General features: G+C 41.1%; 1 protein-coding gene and 1 long non-coding RNA gene across 2 annotated transcripts in view; one reads left to right on the top strand and one right to left on the bottom strand.

The window, feature by feature from the left end:
- The window catches only part of LOC139765195 (uncharacterized), a 39,518-nt gene that overhangs the window by 10,292 nt on the left and 10,299 nt on the right, over positions 1-18,927 (top strand). The window lies entirely within an intron of this gene.
- Positions 6,808-18,927, bottom strand: part of LOC139765193 (plexin-B-like) — a 487,569-nt gene continuing 475,449 nt past the window's right edge. Inside the window, exons 18-19 of the mRNA XM_071692480.1 lie at positions 10,077-10,274; positions 6,808-9,785 (exon numbers count right to left, since the gene is read on the bottom strand). Of these exons, the coding sequence (XP_071548581.1) occupies positions 8,962-9,785; positions 10,077-10,274 (1,022 nt within the window). The 3' untranslated portion in view covers positions 6,808-8,961. The remainder of the gene's footprint in view (positions 9,786-10,076; positions 10,275-18,927) is intronic.

Here is an 18,927-nt window from a genome sequence, read left to right as displayed (position 1 = left end):
CCCATACAATTTCCCAGGAATACTCAACAAACTTATACCTCTGTAATTTGAGCACTCACTCTTAACCCCTTTGCCTTTGTACAGTGGCACTATGCAAGCATTCCGCTAGTCCTCAGGCACCTCACCATGAGTCATACATACATTAAATAACCTTACCAACCAGTCACCAATACAGTCACCCCCTTTTTTTAATAAATTCCACTGCAAGACCATCCAAACCCGCTGCTTGCTGGCTTTCATCTTCCGAAAAGCTTTTACTACCTCTTCTCTGTTTACCAAATCAATCTCCCTAACCCTTTCACTTTGCACACCACCTCTACCAAAACACCCTATATCTGCCACTCTATCATCAAACACATCCAACAAACCTTCAAAATACTCACTCCTTCTCACATCACCACTACTTGTTATCACCTCCCCATTAGCCCCCTTCACTGAAGTTCCTGTTTGCTCCCTTGTCTTATGCACTTTATTTACCTCCTTCCAAAATATCTTTTTATTCTCCCTAAAATTTAATGATACTCTCTCACCCAACTCTCATTTGCCCTCTTTTTCACCTCTTGAACTTTTCTCTTGACCTCTTGCCTCTTTCTTTTATGCGTCTCCCACTCATTTGCATTTTTTCCCTGCAAAAATCGTCCAAATGCCTCTCTCTTATCTTTCACCAATAATCTTACTTCATTCCACCACTCACTACCCTTTCTAATCTGCCCACCTCCCACGCTTCTCATGCCACAAGCATCTTTTGCACAAGCCATCACTGCTTCCCTACATACATCCCATTCCTCCCCTAGTCTCCTTCCCAAGCTCACTTATTCTCACCACTCTCTTCACCCCAACATTCTCTCTTCTTTTCTGAAAACCTCTACAAATCTTCACCTTCGCCTCCACAAGATAATGATCAGGCATCCCTCCAGTTGCACTTCTCAGCACATTAACATCCAAAGTCTCTCTTTAGTGCACCTATCATTTTACCTATATATATATATATGTGTACATTGAGATGTATAGGTATGTATATTTGCGTGTGTGGACGTGTATGGATATACATGTGTATGGGGGTGGGTTGGGCCATTTCTTTTGTCTGTTTCCTTGCGCTACCTCGCAAACGCGGGAGACAGTGACAAAGCAAAATAAATAATGAATAACATATATATATATATATATATATATATATATATATATATATATATATATATATAATATATATATATATATATATATATATATATATACACATATGTATATATATATATATATATATATATATATATATATATTTAGCTTTGTTGCCGTCTCCCGCGTTTGAGAGGTAGTGCAAGGAAACAGATGAAAGAAATGGTACAACCCAACCCCATACACATGTATATACACACGTCCACACACGCAAATATACATACCTACACAGCTTTCCATGGTTTACCCCAGATGCTTCACATGCCCTGATTCAATCCACTGACAGCACGTCAACCCCGGTATACCACATCGATCCAATTCACTCTATTCCTTGCCCTCCTTTCACCCTCCTTCATGTTCAGGCCCCGATCACAAAATATCTTTTTCACTCCATCTTTCCACCTCCAATTTGGTCTCCCACTTCTCCTCGTTCCCTCCACCTCCGACACATATATCCTCTTGGTCAATCTTTCCTCACTCATTCTCTCCATGTGCCCAAACCATTTCAAAACACCCTCTTCTGCTCTCTCAACCACGCTCTTTTTATTTCCACACATCTCTCTTACCCTTACGTTACTTACTCGATCAAACCACCTCACACCACACATTGTCCTCAAACATCTCATTTCCAGCACATCCATCCTCCTGCGCACAACTCTATCCATAGCCCACGCCTTGCAACCATACAACATTGTTGGAACCACTATTCCTTCAAACATACCCATTTTTGCTTTCCGAGATAATGTTCTCGACTTCCACACATTCTTCAAGGCTCCCAGGATTTTCGCCCCCTCCCCCACACTATGATCCACTTCCGCTTCCATGGTTCCATCCGCTGCCAGATCCACTCCCAGATATCTAAAACACTTTACTTCCTCCAGTTTTTCTCCATTCAAACTTACCTCCCAATTGACTTGACCCTCAACCCTACTGTACCTAATTACCTTGCTCTTATTCACATTTACTCTTAACTTTCTTCTTTCACACACTTTACCAAACTCAGTCACCAGCTTCTGCAGTTTCTCACATGAATCAGCCACCAGCGCTGTATCATCAGCGAACAACAACTGACTCACTTCCCAAGCTCTCTCATCCCCAACAGACTTCATACTTGCCCCTCTTTCCAAAACTCTTGCATTCACCTCCCTAACAACCCCATCCATAAACAAATTAAACAACCATGGAGACATCACACACCCCTGCCGCAAACCTACATTCACTGAGAACCAATCACTTTCCTCTCTTCCTACACGTACACATGCATTACATCCTCAATAAAAACTTTTCACTGCTTCTAACAACTTGCCTCCCACACCATATATTCTTAATACCTTCCACAGAGCATATCCATCAACTCTATCATATGCCTTCTCCAGATCCATAAATGCTACATACAAATCCATTTGCTTTTCTAAGTATTTCTCACATACATTCTTCAAAGCAAACACCTGATCCACACATCCTCTACCACTTCTGAAACCACACTGCTCTTCCCCAATCTGATGCTCTGTACATGCCTTCACCCTCTCAATCAATACCCTCCCATATAATTTACCAGGAATACTCAACAAACTTATACCTCTGTAATTTGAGCACTCACTCTTATCCCCTTTGCCTTTGTACAATGGCACCATGCACGCATTCCGCCAATCCTCAGGCACCTCACCATGAGTCATACATACATTAAATAACCTTACCAACCAGTCAATAATACAGTCACCCCTTTTTTAATAAATTCCACTGCAATACCATCCAAACCTGCTGCCTTGCCGGCTTTCATCTTCCGCAAAGCTTTTACTACCTCTTCTCTGTTTACCAAATCATTTTCCCTTACCCTCTCACTTTGCACACCACCTCGACCAAAACACCCTATATCTGCCACTCTCTCATCAAACACATTCAACAAACCTTCAAAATACTCACTCCATCTCGTTCTCACATCACCACTACTTGTCATCACCTCCCCATTTGCGCCCTTCACTGAAGTTCCCATTTGCTCCCTTGTCTTACGCACTTTATTTACCTCCTTCCAGAACATCTTTTTATTCTCCCTAAAATTTAATGATATTCTCTCACCCCAACTCTCATTTGCCCTCTTTTTCACCTCTTGCACCTTTCTCTTGACCTCCTGTCTCTTTCTTTTATACATCTCCCACTCAATTGCATTTTTTCCCTGCAAAATTCGTCCAAATGCCTCTCTCTTCTCTTTCACTAATAATCTTACTTCATCCCACCACTCACTACCCTTTCTAATCAACCCACCTCCCACACTTCTCATGCCACAAGCATCTTTTGCGCAATCCATCACTGATTCCCTAAATACATCCCATTCCTCCCCCACTCCCCTTACTTCCATTTTGTTCTCACCTTTTTCCATTCTGTACTCAGTCTCTCCTGGTACTTCCTCACACAAGTCTCCTTCCCAAGCTCACTTACTCTCACCACCCTCTTCACCCCAACATTCACTCTTCTTTTCTGAAAACCCATACAAATCTTCACCTTAGCCTCCACAAGATAATGATCAGACATCCCTCCAGTTGCACCTCTCAGCACATTAACATCCAAAAGTCTCTCTTTCGCGCGCCTGTCAATTAACACGTAATCCAATAACACTCTATGGCCATCTCTCCTACTTACATACGTATACTTATGTATATCTCGCTTTTTAAACCAGGTATTCCCAATCATCAGTCCTTTTTCAGCACATAAATGTACAAGCTCTTCACCATATATATATATATATATATATATATATATATATATATATATATATATATATATATATATATATATATATTTTTTTTTTTTTTTTTTTGTCGCTGTCTCCCGCATTTGCGAGGTAGCGCAAGGAAACAGACGAAAGAAATGGCCCAACCCACCCCCACACACATGTATATACATACGTCCACACACGCAAATATACATACCTACATATATATATATATATATATATATATATATATATATATATAATTATATATATATATATATATATATATATATATATATATATATATATATATATATAATTATCCCTGGGGATAGGGGAGAAAGAATACTTCCCACGTATTCCCTGCGTGTCGTAGAAGGCGACTAAAAGGGGAGGGAGCGGGGGGCTGGAAATCCTCCCCTCTCGTTTTTTTTTTTTTTTTTTTTTTTTTTTTCCAAAAGAAGGAACAGAGAAGAGGGCCAGGTGAGGATATTCCCTCAAAGGCCCAGTCCTCTGTTCTTAACGCTACCTCGCTAATGCGGGAAATGGCGAATAGTTTGAAAGAAGAAAGAAAAAATATATATAATATGAGTGAGGAAAGGTTGACAAAGAGGATATATGTGTCAGTAGTGGGTGGAACAAGGAGGACAGGGAGATCAATTTGAAGATGGAAGGATGGTGTGAAAAAGATTTTGAGTAATTGGTGTCTGGACATGCAGGTGAAAGGTTTGCATGGGAAGAAATGAAAATTTTGGTATATTGAGGTCAACGTGCTGTGAATGGACTGAGCCAGGGCATGTGAAGTGTCTGGGTAAAACATGGACAGATCTGTTGGACCTGACAGGGGCTGTGGTTTTTGAGCATTACTCATGACAGCTAGAGATTGGATTTGATTGGATGCAGCCTTTTTTCTTCTGTCCCTGGCACAATGCCTTTAATGCTGGAGATGGCAATCGTGTGAAATATATATGCCAAGAATTGAAACATGCATATTAGTAAGGGTCTATACAAACTGGATAGCTTTGTCTTAGGCAAAATTTGCAAACAGTTCCCTGTCCCGTCCACATAATGAAATTTTATGACATGCATGGTGGCAGACCTGAACACCACCAAACAGAAACACTTGTTTACCTGTGACATCTTAGATTCTTCTCTTCCTTGTATATCAACTGACTCTTCTAAGTATTCTATCTAATTCAAGTATCTCCCCTGACGATGTGTTCATTATATGAAAGTGCACTTGGGAATTTATTGTTTCATTTTCCTCATGGTTATCAGCAAACACTAGATCACGCACACCACTGTGAACTATTGCAATGTATATATTTATTTTATTTATTATACTTAGTTGCTGTCTCCTGCGTTAGCCAGGTAGCGCAAGGAAACAGACAAAAGAATGGCCCAACCAACCCAAATACACGTATATATACATAAACACCCACACATGCACATATACATACCTATACATTTCAACATTTACATACATATACATACACAGACATATACATATATACTCATATACTTATTCATATTTGCTGCCTTTATCCATTCCTGTTGCCACCCCCACCACACATGAAAAACAGCACCCCGTCCCCATGTGTGCAAGGTAGCACTAGGAAAAGACAACCAAGGTCACATCCATTCACACTCAGTCTCTAGCTGTCATGTTTAATGCACCGAAACCCCACAAAACTTTCCATGGTTTACCCCAGACGCTTCACATATCCAGGTTCAATCCATTGACAGCATGTTGACCCTGGTATACCACATCGTTCCAATTCACTCTATTCCTTGCACACCTTTCACCCTCCTGTATGTTCAGGGCCCGATCGCTCAAAATATTTTTCTCTCCATCCTTCCACCTCCAATTTGGTCTCCCATTCTCCTAGTTCCCCCCACCTCTGACAGGGGGTCTAGACCCTCCCTAATATTCATGTTTCAATTCTTGGCATATATATGTTTCGCACGATTGCCGTTTCCAGCACTAACGGCATTGTGCCAGGAACAGAAGAAAAAAGGCTGCTTCCAATCAAATCCAGTCTCTAACCGTCATGAGTAATGCTCCAAAATCACAGCCCCTATCAGGTCCAACAGATCTGTCCATCTTTTACCCAGACGCTTCACATGCCCTGGCTCAGTCCATTCACAGCAAATTGGGGTGGATGTGTTGGAAATGAAAAGCTTCATGATATTAAGTGGTGCAAGAAGGGTTGATTTTGTATGAAATTGCATGGTCACATGGAGAGAGCAGGGGCTGGAGAAAAAACGGAGAGGGAGATGGGAAAATGGAGTGAATGACGCTTTGAGTTTTAGGGGCTGGCTTGAACATGCAGGAGGGTGAAAGGCATGCATGGAATAGAGTGAATTAGAGTGATCTGGAGCAATATGGCTAAACCAGGGCACATTAAGAGATCAGAGGAAACCATGGAAATGTCTATGGGATTGGTTGTTGACAAGACTCTTGCTTTGAGTGCATTGTACATGACAGTTAGAGCACTGATGTGAGCAAATGAGTTTTCTTACCTTTCTCTGTGTGTGTAAAGTAGAAGCTCCTTTGTGTTAGATCAATCATTTACAACAAAATTATGACATTATCAAGAACTAAATTTAATTGTATAGAAAAGTGGTGTGGGGAAAATAAAAAAAGTCATATTTTTTACATAATTTGCATAATATTAGCTTAAAATTTAGCAGTTATGTACAAACCTGCACTATTTATATAAAAATACACCACAATATACAATTGGCATTTGATTATCCAAATAATTTTATCGACTGACGAACGCTGGCAACGATTTCATCTAATGACTGTACTAAACGTTAATGGAATTGCGATTTGCGGTAATGACTGGTTATACAAAAATAAGAAAAATGGATGTGACTACTCCTTACAGGAACCAAGTTATTATTATATATATATATATATATATATATATATATATATATATATATATATATATATATATATATATATATAATACAGAACTCAGCCCACAACTCAAGAGAGTCTTCTGTTTTTGGCTCAGTACAGATACATAGCGTTTGACAGTGATGTTGTGTCATTTCTTGTGGACAGTGAGAACAAATGGCTTGACTGAGACAACCCAAGTCGTCAATATACAAAACGTAAACCATTTCATTGCAAGCCATAGCTCAGAGAAAATGTCTTCACAATAAGAAAAGTCATTAGTATTCCTCTAACATATACATGTACATTTTCAATAGAAAACGGAGTTGAAAAAGAGCAAAGTACATCTGTGGTTTTTTAATGTATTTCATTGTATGAATTCATTACATGAATGTCAACTGATGGCAGGCTATTTTGGCTCAAGACATGAAAAATTGGTGTGTGATATTTTCCAAAAGTTTCCTAGTAATTCCGTGATACATGACAACCTTTCTCCGAGCGCTGGCCTTGCAGCTGTCTGGGATCAGTCGTGTCTCTGACTACAGTTAAAAAATAAAAAATATGGCTAACTTGTGAAAAAGTGTTTTAACATAAAGCGTTCAGTAAGCCATCAGTTTCAGGGATGGACGTTTGGCTTAGAAACTCAGGAAACACTTGGACTGTCAAGATGTCTGTTGTAGCACAAAATGTAAACTTTTCTTCTTCATATCTTGAGGATGCTTGCCATCCGTGAAACTGGTGGAGTACCTAAGCTTGGGACGTGGACAAAGATGACTAGCTTTGAAGGAGCATAGGAGAGACAGGACGAACATTCTGTAGCATCATGTGGTTGCAGAGTATGATCTGCCCCTGCAGCAACAGTGGAGGCAGTAGCAGTTGCTGTTGCAACAGAAGTATGAGAGCAGCTGGACTATCCATCATCAAGGGGTCAGAATTATTCTTTACAAGGTCTTATTAGTTTAGTCTGTATTCCTTGTTTGATTGACTTTCTCATTATGTATACCTAACCATAAGTAGTGACTTGCAGATTCATGACAGCACTTTTTCATCTGATCTCTGTGCTCATGAGTAAGGATCCCCTGGAAAGAAGAGCACTAAAGAATGTCTTAGTCAAATCCTTGAAGGTCCCTCTGCATCACTGCCTCATCACACCACTACTGCATTGCTTCACTGCTGCCCGCAAATCCATCTTCTAACAGTGATGCTGACTTTTATCCCATTTCTTCCTCCTTAAAGAAAATAAATGGTGCTCAGTCCATTACATTTGATACACTACATGGCAGGGGTGCTGGGCAGCACCACCACCACCCAAGCAACATTGCAGGTGTGGTGACGCTGGTTTCCAGTAGGTCCTCAGGCCCTAACCTGAAGTTGGCTGGCTGGCTACCCAACCCACTGTGCCTGTAGAACCATCAGACCAGCAGTCACAGCGACCAGGTGACTGTCAGAATGAGGAACAGTACAAAACATGCACTCTGGCATCAACACAGAAAGAAAAAATAAAACCCACGATACACAGCACTTGCAGGCCACTTTGGATTTGAGATGAAGAAGGTATTGTGAAGCATTTCACGTGTGATGCTGCACTACAGTATATCTTTCCATTAAAGTTTATTTTCAACATTCCTCACAATTTCTACGCTTTTTCCTCTAAAGAAGACACCATATCCAATCAAATGTTCATCAGAATTTCGGATACTGTTCAGTATGTTCACTATGTGATACCGTTTTGTGATTCTGAAACATCATCCTTCACATTTGCTGCAAGATAGGCACAAGACAGTAAACACTCACTCGTCTCTAGTAACAGCTGTCATCCACGGCCGCAGACTTACTGGAATGCTCTACACTTTAAAATCACAGACATTTGATTAAGTACAGCAGCTGAGACATGTACACAACTCTATTGAACGAATGCTCGTCGTTGGATACAAACCTTAACTGGAAGGAATCATGCAGTGTTATGACAAGTCTTTTATAACAAGAAATCCAACACAGTAACTTTCTATTTCATCATACACCTACTCTTTGGCTAGGAACTAGGCGATAACAGCAATGAGAGTAAAGTTAGTACAGAAGGCAACCGCCAGAACTGGCGAGTGTGGTGAGAGCTCCTGTAGGTCGGACACCATGCCACACCACTGAACTTCTGTGAGTTCTAAAGGTCTCAGCACATGGATGTTGGTTCTCCATTGACGGTACACATCACATTGTCCAATTTATGTGCTAAATGTAGACTTCTGCAGTCAGTGTCTACTTCAAGAGTTCCAATAATTTGTCCATAATATCTCGTAACATAAGAGTGGAAAAGTTCCTGGAGGGCAGGCTTGGCATCCAGCTGTCCCAGGTGGGTCAGGCTCAGATGGTGCAAGAATGCCGCCATATCTTGGTCTGTGACAGGTGGCATTGCTCGCACTCCTTGGTAGAACGCCCGTACCGCTGCCTTGTACTGTGAGATGTCCTTAGCAAAGAGTAGTTTGTTGGAGGGTGAGTCTTTGCCAAGGCGATGTTCTGTGGTCGAGCAGGCATCCATGAAGGTCTGAGCAATGACCGACAGGCATGAGTCTACTGTGGCACTTTTGTAGACATCTAGAATGAAGTCTGGGTTCTTGATGAAGTTGACCCAGAAACGAAGTGGAAGGCTATTGGACTTCCAAGATAAGACCACCTCGGGGTCCAGAATCCCATGCCGTCGAGCAGCCTCATCAAAGAGGTCGAACAGCCACTTAATGGCTGGAGGCAATGTCTCATTAGGGGTGAGGATCGTCTTGAAGAAGTCATCAACAAACTTCTGGACGGTGCCCTTTGTGGATAGGAGCCTGGTGAGGAATATCTCTGGGATGGCCTTATGGGTGTGTTCGCCACCTCTGTGTGGAGAGTCATGATCAACGGGCTTTACCAGGTGGTACACATTGGGCTCCAGGTGGCCAGACTCGGCATCCCCACAGTGGCTGACAGGACTCCCGGGTCCTGCCATTCCATAACCAGCACCTGGGTAAGAGACAGTAATTACCTGGGTTCAGAATATAACTATAACATGGAATTATTACATTCATTGCAATTATTTCTCTGAGGTACAACCTAAGGATTTGCTATTCAAATGGAAAGCAAAATTTTTGATACATCCATTGCTTCTTGATAAGTAAAAATGTGCAGACAGAAGTTTCTGTATAATACAGAAAACTGGGTTAACAGAACTATAGCACATTTGATTCTGGATATGATCTATAAGTATATTAGGGTAAAAAAACTGCAGAAGCATAGACAAACACACACACTCACAGCTGTTACACTTTGTGCTGCAGTTGGCATTGTTGAGCGTGTGGTGGTCATGCGGATGATGGACAAGCGCCATGAGAGCAGAGTCCTTGACACCATAGTGAGCCAGGGTGTTGAGGCGTCGCCATCCACTGCTCTCAGCCTTAGTTGTCATATCTTCATCAGCCAGGATCAGGTGTCCATTGCGGCCATGGCGCCACTCTTAGAGACAAGAAGTGGACATTAGGAGAGTCACAAGTATGATTTTGTAAGATGGAGTTCATTCTGCCAATCTAGAGACAAGAAGTGGATATTGGGAGAGTCACAAGTATGATTTTGTAAGATGGAGTTCATTCTGTCAATCAGCAACGGTCCATTCTGGGATCCAGGAATCAATACTGAAGTATTGATGATGATGATGATTATTGTGAATGTATTCTAAACTCAGATTCCTGTGAGTCTTGGGATCACAATGATACTTTGATGTGTACTGTGGGAGAGACAGCATACTGATGTGTATTATGGGAAAGAATACATGGTGAAGTGTACTGTGGGAGGAACAACAGGTTGATGTCTGTTGTGGGGGAGACTACATGTTAATGGGTGTTAGAGGTTATTGAAATAGTTGTTGGATACAAGGTTATGAGATATGAGAATAAATGAGAAAAGAATGGTGAATGGCTGAGATTAGAAATGCTGTAGAAGAGAAGAAAGGCATGTGGTAGACTGCTTGAAAGGAATGTACCAGTAGAAGTTTAGCAAAGGAGAAGGGAAGAACATAAGATGTAAGTGGAATGTTAAAAAGCTGATAAAGGAAAGAAAAGAAAAAGAATATGAAGATATTAGAAAGTTGAATGAAAAGTTAAGGGAAAATTAGAAATTGTACTGGAATGAGATGAAAAAGGAAAGAGATGGATGTAAGAGTGGTAATGTAAATGCAAGAAGTAAGGAAGGGGAGTTGCTGAATCAAAAGGAGTAAGTGAAAGGATTGATGGAAAGAGTATTTTGAAGAACTGATGAATCTGGGAGGAGGTGAGGCAGTAGTTTTTACATGCATGGGGATGGAAGATGGAAGGAAAAGGATACATGTGCATGGGTATACAGTAAGATGGATGTAAAAAGGGGCAATAATGAGGTTGAAGGCAGGAAAGGCACTTGGAGTCTATGGAATTATGGCAGAAATATTGAAGTTTGGAGGAGAAAATGTCATAGATAAGTAATTTAGCATGGAAGCGGAATATTGTGCTTGAGGATCGGGGGAAAGCTATTATTGTTCTTTTATTCAAAGGAAAAAGTGTTCAGGATGTATATAGCAGTTATTGGGAATAGGTCTGTTAAGTATACTAGTAAAAGTGAATGCAAAAGTGTTGATTTGATAAACTGAAGGAAATCACTAAATGCAGAATAAGTAGAGCAAGAGGACTTTACGAAAGGTTGAGGATGTGTGGATCAAATTTTTATCGTGGGAACGACTGTGGAAAATATCTGGTGAAGGTTAACAAACCTTTATGGACCTGGAGAAAGCATATGACAGAGTCAAGTAGAATAATTTGTGGGATGTGTTAAGTATATACAGGGTTAGGGACACCGGTTGGATGGTGTGAAAGCCTTCTAAAGAGGAGCAAATGCATGTGTAAGAGTGGATGGAGAGTTGAGCAGGTTTTGATATACATGTGGGTGTGAGTCAGGGCTGTGGATTGTCACTGTGGCTTTTTAACGTATTTATATGGATGAAGTGATAAAAGAGATGAAAATAAAACTAGGGAAAGGGGGATACAGAAATGGATTGTGTTGGTGAGGTTTGATGGCACGTGACAAGGCTGTTTGCAGATGATACTGTGTTGTTTGCTGAGAATGAAGAGCAGTTGCAGAAGGTTGTATGTTTTATAATGTTTGTAAACGTAGTCAGTTAAAGGTAAATGCAGGTAAAAGTAAACTAATGGTGTTTGAAAGGAAACAGTGAAATTGTAGATTTTGCATAGTCTTTTTGATTGAGAAAAAAGGGTAGGAGTCATTTTTTTCCCATAATAGGATAATGAAGGGTGGAGGTGTAAGTATGGAAGTGAAGAAAGGATTAAGGAACAGCATAGTCCTCCTGCCCCTGACCTATGCAGCCAGAACATGGACTTGGAATGAGTCACAGAGGTCAAGAAATCCAGGCTGTGGAAATGAACTATTTGAGAGGAGCATGTGGTGTAGCTAGATGGAATGAAGAAAGAAATGAGGGGTGTATGAGAGATTTGGTATGGCAGGGAATGCAAAGGTAATGAATTGTGGAGTGGTAGAGCAGGTGAAATGCAATACTTTGAGGTGATTCAGGCACATGGAAAGAATGCAAAATGGGGAGTTCACAAAGATAATACATGATAGCATAAATAAAAAGATTTTGAGCTATCGTGGCCTGAACATAGCCTGAACATTCAGGAGGGTGAGGCTTGCAAGGAATAGAGTGAATTGGAACAGTGTGGTATACCAGGGTCGACGTGCTGTCAAGGGACTGAACCAGGGCATGTGAAATGTCTGGGGTAAACCATGGAAAGGTCTGTGGGGCCTGAATGTGGATAGGGAGCTATAGTTTTGGTGCATTACACATGACAGCTAAAGACTGAGTGTGAACGAATGTGACCCTTTTTTGTCTGTTTTCCTGGCACTACCTCACTGAAGCAGGGGGTAGCGATGCTGTTTCCTGTATGGTGGAGTAGCGCCAGGAATGGATGAAGGCAAGCAAGTATGAATATGTACATGTGTGTATATGTATATGTCTGTGTATGTGTATAAATATGTATGTATATGTGTATGTGTATATGTATGTATATATGCTTTTATGGGCATATATATATATAGTTGTTGTTCGCTGATGATACAGCGCTGGTGGCTGATTCATGTGAGAAACTGCAGAAGCTGGTGACTGAGTTTGGTAAAGTGTGTGGAAGAAGAAAGTTAAGAGTAAATGTGAATAAGAGCAAGGTTATTAGGTACAGTAGGGTTGAGGGTCAAGTCAATTGGGAGGTGAGTTTGAATGGAGAAAAACTGGAGGAAGTGAAGTGTTTTAGATATCTGGGAGTGGATCTGTCAGCGGATGGAACCATGGAAGCGGAAGTGGATCATAGGGTGGGGGAGGGGGCGAAAATTTTGGGAGCCTTGAAAAATGTGTGGAAGTCGAGAACATTATCTCGGAAAGCAAAAATGGGTATGTTTGAAGGAATAGTGGTTCCAACAATGTTGTATGGTTGCGAGGCGTGGGCTATGGATAGAGTTGTGCGCAGGAGGATGGATGTGCTGGAAATGAGATGTTTGAGGACAATGTGTGGTGTGAGGTGGTTTGATCGAGTAAGTAACGTAAGGGTAAGAGAGATGTGTGGAAATAAAAAGAGCGTGGTTGAGAGAGCAGAAGAGGGTGTTTTGAAATGGTTTGGGCACATGGAGAGAATGAGTGAGGAAAGATTGACCAAGAGGATATATGTGTCGGAGGTGGAGGGAACGAGGAGAAGAGGGACAAAGCGACAAAGTACAAAAAAAAAAAAAAAAAAAAATATATATATATATATATATATATATATATATATATATATATATATATATATATATATATATATTTTTTTTTTTTTGCCGGTCTCCCACGTTTGCGAGGTAGCGCAAGGAAACAGACGAAAGAAATGGCCCAACGCACCCCCATACACATGTCTATACATACGTCCACACACGCAAATATACATACCTACACAGCTTTCCATGGTTTACCCCAGACGCTTCACATGCCCTGATTCAATCCACTGACAGCACGTCAACCCTGGTATACCACATCAATACAATTCACTCTATTCCTTGCCCTCCTTTCACCCTCCTGCATGTTCAGGCCCCGATCACACAAAATCTTTTTCACTCCATCTTTCCACCTCCAATTTGGTCTCCCACTTCTCCTCGTTCCCTCCACCTCCGACACATATATCCTCTTGGTCAATCTTTCCTCACTCATTCTCTCCGTGCCCAAACCATTTCAAAACACCCTCTTCTGCTCTCTCAGCCATGCTCTTTTTATTTCCACACATCTCTCTTACCCTTACGTTACTTACTCGATCAAACCACCTCACACCACACATTGTCCTCAAACATCCTATATATATATATATATATATATATATATATATATATATATCCAGGGGATAAGGGAGAAAGAATACTTCCCACGCATTCCTCACGTGTCGTAGAAGGCGACTGAAGGGGACGGGAGCGGGGGGCTAGAAACCCTCCCCTCCTTGTATTTTAACTTTCTAAAAGGGGAAACAGAAGAAGGAGTCACGCAGGGAGTGCTCATCCTCCTCGAAGGCTCAGATTAGGGTGTCTAAATGTGTGTGGATGTAACCAAGATGAGAAAAAAGGAGAGATAGGTAGTATGTTTGAGGAAAGGAACCTGGATGTTTTGGCTCTGAGTGAAACGAAGCTCAAGGGTAAAGAGGAAGAGTGGTTTGGGAATGTCTTGGGAATAAAGTTAGGGGTTAGTGAGAGGACACGAGCAAGGGAAGGAGTAGCACTACTCCTGAAACAGGAGTGGTGGGAGTATGTGATAGAGTGTAAGAAAGTAAACTCTAGATTGATATGGGTAAAACTGAAAGTTGATGGAGAGAGATGGGTGATTATTGGTGCATATGCACCTGGGCATGAGAAGAAAGATCATGAGAGGCAAGTGTTTTGGGAGCAGCTGAATGAGTGTGTTAGTGGTTTTGATGCATGAGACCGAGTTATAGTGATGGGTGATTTGAATGCAAAGGTGAGTAATGTGGTAGTTGAGGGAATAATTGGTATACATGGGGTGTTCAGTGTTGTAAATGGAAATGGCGAAGAGCTTGTAGATTTATGTGCTGAGAAAGGACTGGTGATTGGGAATACCTGGTTTAAAAAGAGAGATATACATAAGTATACGTATGTAAGTAGGAGAGATGGCCAGGGAGCCTTATTGGATTACGTCTTAATTGATAGGTGCACAAAAGAGAGACTTTTGGATGTTAATGTGCTGAGAGGTGCAACTGGAGGGATGTCTGATCATTATCTTGTGGAGGCGAAGGTGAAGATTTGTAGTGGTTTTCAGAAAAGAAGAGAGAATGTTGGGGTGAAGAGAGTGGTGAGAGTAAGTGAGCTTGGGAAGGAGACTTGTGTGAGGAAGTACCAGGAGAGACTGAGTACAGAATGGAAGGTGAGAACAAAGGAGGTAAGGGGAGTGGGGGAGGAGTGGGATGCATTTAGGGAAGCAGTGATGGCTTGCACAAAAGATGCTTGTGGCATGAGAAGCGTGGGAGGTGGGTAGATTGGAAAGGGTAGTGAGTCGTGGGATGAAGTAAGATTATTAGTGAAAGGGAAGAGAGAGGCATTTGGATGATTTTTTCAGGGAAATAATGCAGATGAGTGGGAGATGTATAAAAGAAAGAGGCAGGAGGTCAAGGGAAAGGTGCAAGAGGTGAAAAAGAGGGCAAATGAGAGTTGGGGTGAGAGAGTATCATTAAATTTTAGGGAGAAGAAAAAGGTGTTTTGGAAGGAGGTAAATAAAGTGTGTAAGACAAGGGAACAAATGGGAACTTCAGTGAAGGGGGCTAATGGGGAGGTGATAACAAGTAGTGGTGATGTGAGAAGGAGGTGGAGTGAGTATTTTGAAGGTTTGTTGAATGTGTTTGATGATAGAGTGGCAGATATAGGGTGTTTTGGTTGAGGTGGTGTGCAAAGTGAGAGGGTTAGGGAGAATGATTTGGTAAACAGAGAAGAGGTAGTAAAAGCTTTGTGGAAGATGAAAGCTGGCAAGGCAGCAGGTTTGGATGGTATTGCAGTGGAATTTATAAAAAAAAAAAAGCGGGTGACTGTATTGTTGACTGGTTGGTAAGGTTATTTAATGTATGTATAATTCATGGTGAGGTGCCTGAGGATTGGCGGAATGCTTGCATAGTGCCATTGTACAAAGGCAAAGGGGACAAAGGTGAGTGCTCAAATTACAGAGGTATAAGTTTGTTGAGTATTCCTGGGAAATTATATGGGAGGGTATTGATTGAGAGGGTGAAGGCATGTACAGAGCATCAGATTGGGGAAGAGCAGTGTGGTTTCAGAAGTGGTAGAGGATGTGTGGATCAGGTGTTTGCTTTGAAAAATTGTATGTGAGAAATACTTAGAAAAGCAAATGGATTTGTATGTAGTATTTATGGGTCTGGAGAAGGCATATGATAGAGTTGATAGAGATGCTCTGTGGAAGATATTAAGAATATATGGTGTGGGAGGCAAGTTGTTAGAAGCAGTGAAAAGTTTTTATCGAGGATGTAAGGCATGTGTACGTGTAGGAAGAGAGGAAAGTGATTGGTTCTCAGTGAATGTAGGTTTGTGGCAGGGGTGTGTGATGTCTCCATGGTTGTTTAATTTGTTTATGGATGGGGTTGTTAGGGAGGTGAATGCAAGAGTTTTGGAAAAAGGGGCAAGTATGCAGTCTGTTGTGGATGAGAGAGCTTGGGAAGTGAGTCAGTTGTTGTTCGCTAATGATACAGCGCTGGTGGCTGATTCATGTGAGAAACTGCAGAAATTGGTGACTGAGTTTGTTAAAGTGTGTGAAAGAAGAAAGTTAAGAGTAAATGTGAATAAGAGCAAGGTTATTAGGTACAGTAGGGTTGAGGGTCAAGTCAATTGGGAGGTAAGTTTGAATGGAGAAAAACTGGAGGAAGTGAAGTGTTTTAGATATCTGGGAGTGGATTTGGCAGCAGATGGAACCATGGAAGTGGAAGTGAATCATAGGGTAGGGGAGGGGGCAAAAATTCTGGGAGCCTTGAAGAATGTGTGGAAGTAGAGAATATTGTCTCGGAAAGCAAAAATGGGTATGTTTGAAGGAATAGTGGTTCCAACAATGTTGTATGGTTGTAAGGCATGGGCTATGGATAGAGTTGTGTGCGGGAAATGAGATGTTTGAGGACAATATGTGGTGTGAGGTGGTTTGATCAAGTAAGTAATAATAGGGTACGAGAGATGTGTGGTAATGAAAAGAGTGTGGTTGAGAGAGCAGAAGAGGGTGTTTTGAAATGGTTTGGACACATGGAGAGAATGAGTGAGGAAAGATTGACCAAGAGGATATACGTGTCGGAGGTGGAGGGAACGAGGAGAAGTGAGAGACCAAATTGGAGGTGGAAAGATGGAGTGAAAAAGATTTTGAGTGATCAGGGCCTGAACATGCAGGAAGGTGAAAGGCGTGCAAGGAATAGAGTGAATTGAACGATGTGGTATATCGGGGTCGACGTGCTGTCAGTGGATTGAACCAGGGCATGTGAAACGTCTGGAGTAAACCATGGAAAGTTCTGTGGGGCCTGGATGTGGAAAGGGAGCTGTGGTTTCAGTGCATTATTACATGACAGCTAGAGACTGAGTTTGAACGAATGGGGCCTTTGTTGTCTTTTCCTAGCGCTACCTCGCACACATGAGGGGGTAGGGGGTTGTTATTTCATGTGTGGCGAGGTGGCTATGGGAATGAATAAAGGCAGACAGTATGAATTATGTACATGTGTATATATGTATATGTCTGTTTGTATATATATATATATATATATATATATATATATATATATATATATATATATATATATATATATATGTATGTATACGTTGAGATGTATAGGTATGTATATTTGTGGGTGTGGACGTGTTTGTATATACATGTGTATGTGTGTATGTGAGTGGGTTGGGCCATTCTTTCGTCTGTTTCGTTGCGCTACCTCGCTAACGTGGGAGACAGCGACAAAGCAAAATAAATGAAATAAATATATATGTATATATATATGTGCATACGAGAGTGGATGGGCCGTTCTTTGTCTGTTTCCTGGTGCTACCTTGCTGATGTGGGAAATGGCGATCAGGTATAATTATAGAATAATAATAATGATTAAGGGGGATGGTATGAGAGGAAGGTCACTAGTGACATGACGAAATAGACTGAAAGAGTACTGGGGGGAGAGAAATTGGCGGAAGAATGCATGTAATGGTGTATGCAAGGGAGGCTTGTAAGGACAGGGATAGATGTACTCTTTTGCCGTGGCCACTTTCTTGATGGGAGTTCCCTGAAGGAATGGACATCCGAGATATAGATAAATAGAGGGAAAGTGATCATGTTGAAATGTACTTTGGGAGAGATATGTTGAGATTTATCATGGAGGGTTATGGTAAAGTGTACTGTGAGAGAGGTGAAAAACTAAAGCATTGATCATATAGACAATATAAAGCTCATAGTATATGGTTAAATACAATCATAATCAATATGTTAATCCTTTAATCATTCCTTGTATCACCATATGATTGTACACTTGGTCAGGTAATGATTTTTTTAATTATCATGAAAATATTTCAAATTGAAGAGGGCAGCAGTGGTCTCGGTTAATGATTTTTTTCTAATATGAAAATCTTGAAAATATTTCATATTGAAGAGGGCAGCAGCATGAGCTTGTTCACTTTGATCATTGTCTGACCTAAGCTTGCTGAGTCATTTCATGGTCAGACCTGAGCTTGTTCTGTCAGTTCATGGCCTTACGTGATCAGAACTGCTTTGCTTCTGAAGTGTACCAGCAGGGCAGCCATCATCCAGTCACATATTACATACCATCTTGACTGGAATTTCACATAAATGATTGCACCTTATGCTTTCTATTATTTCAGATTTTCTGCTTTCCTTAGGCTGAACTGTGACTGGAGGTTGTTCCTCAGCGGCTGCCCACAGTATTTTACCAGATTTCTCAACTGAATTCAATGCGACTTCATGATCACTTTTCCTTAAGATCTCAGTTCCATTCACTTTGACGTACACTTACAGATATTAAAACAACACTATTTCACTTCTTATGTCCACACTTATTTAGTCACTATGTTC

This window comes from Panulirus ornatus, chromosome 53 (genome assembly GCF_036320965.1).
Source record: "Panulirus ornatus isolate Po-2019 chromosome 53, ASM3632096v1, whole genome shotgun sequence".
NCBI lineage: Eukaryota > Metazoa > Arthropoda > Malacostraca > Decapoda > Palinuridae > Panulirus > Panulirus ornatus.
Note: the sequence above shows the minus strand (reverse complement) of the source record. Positions and strands in the feature narration are given on the sequence as shown.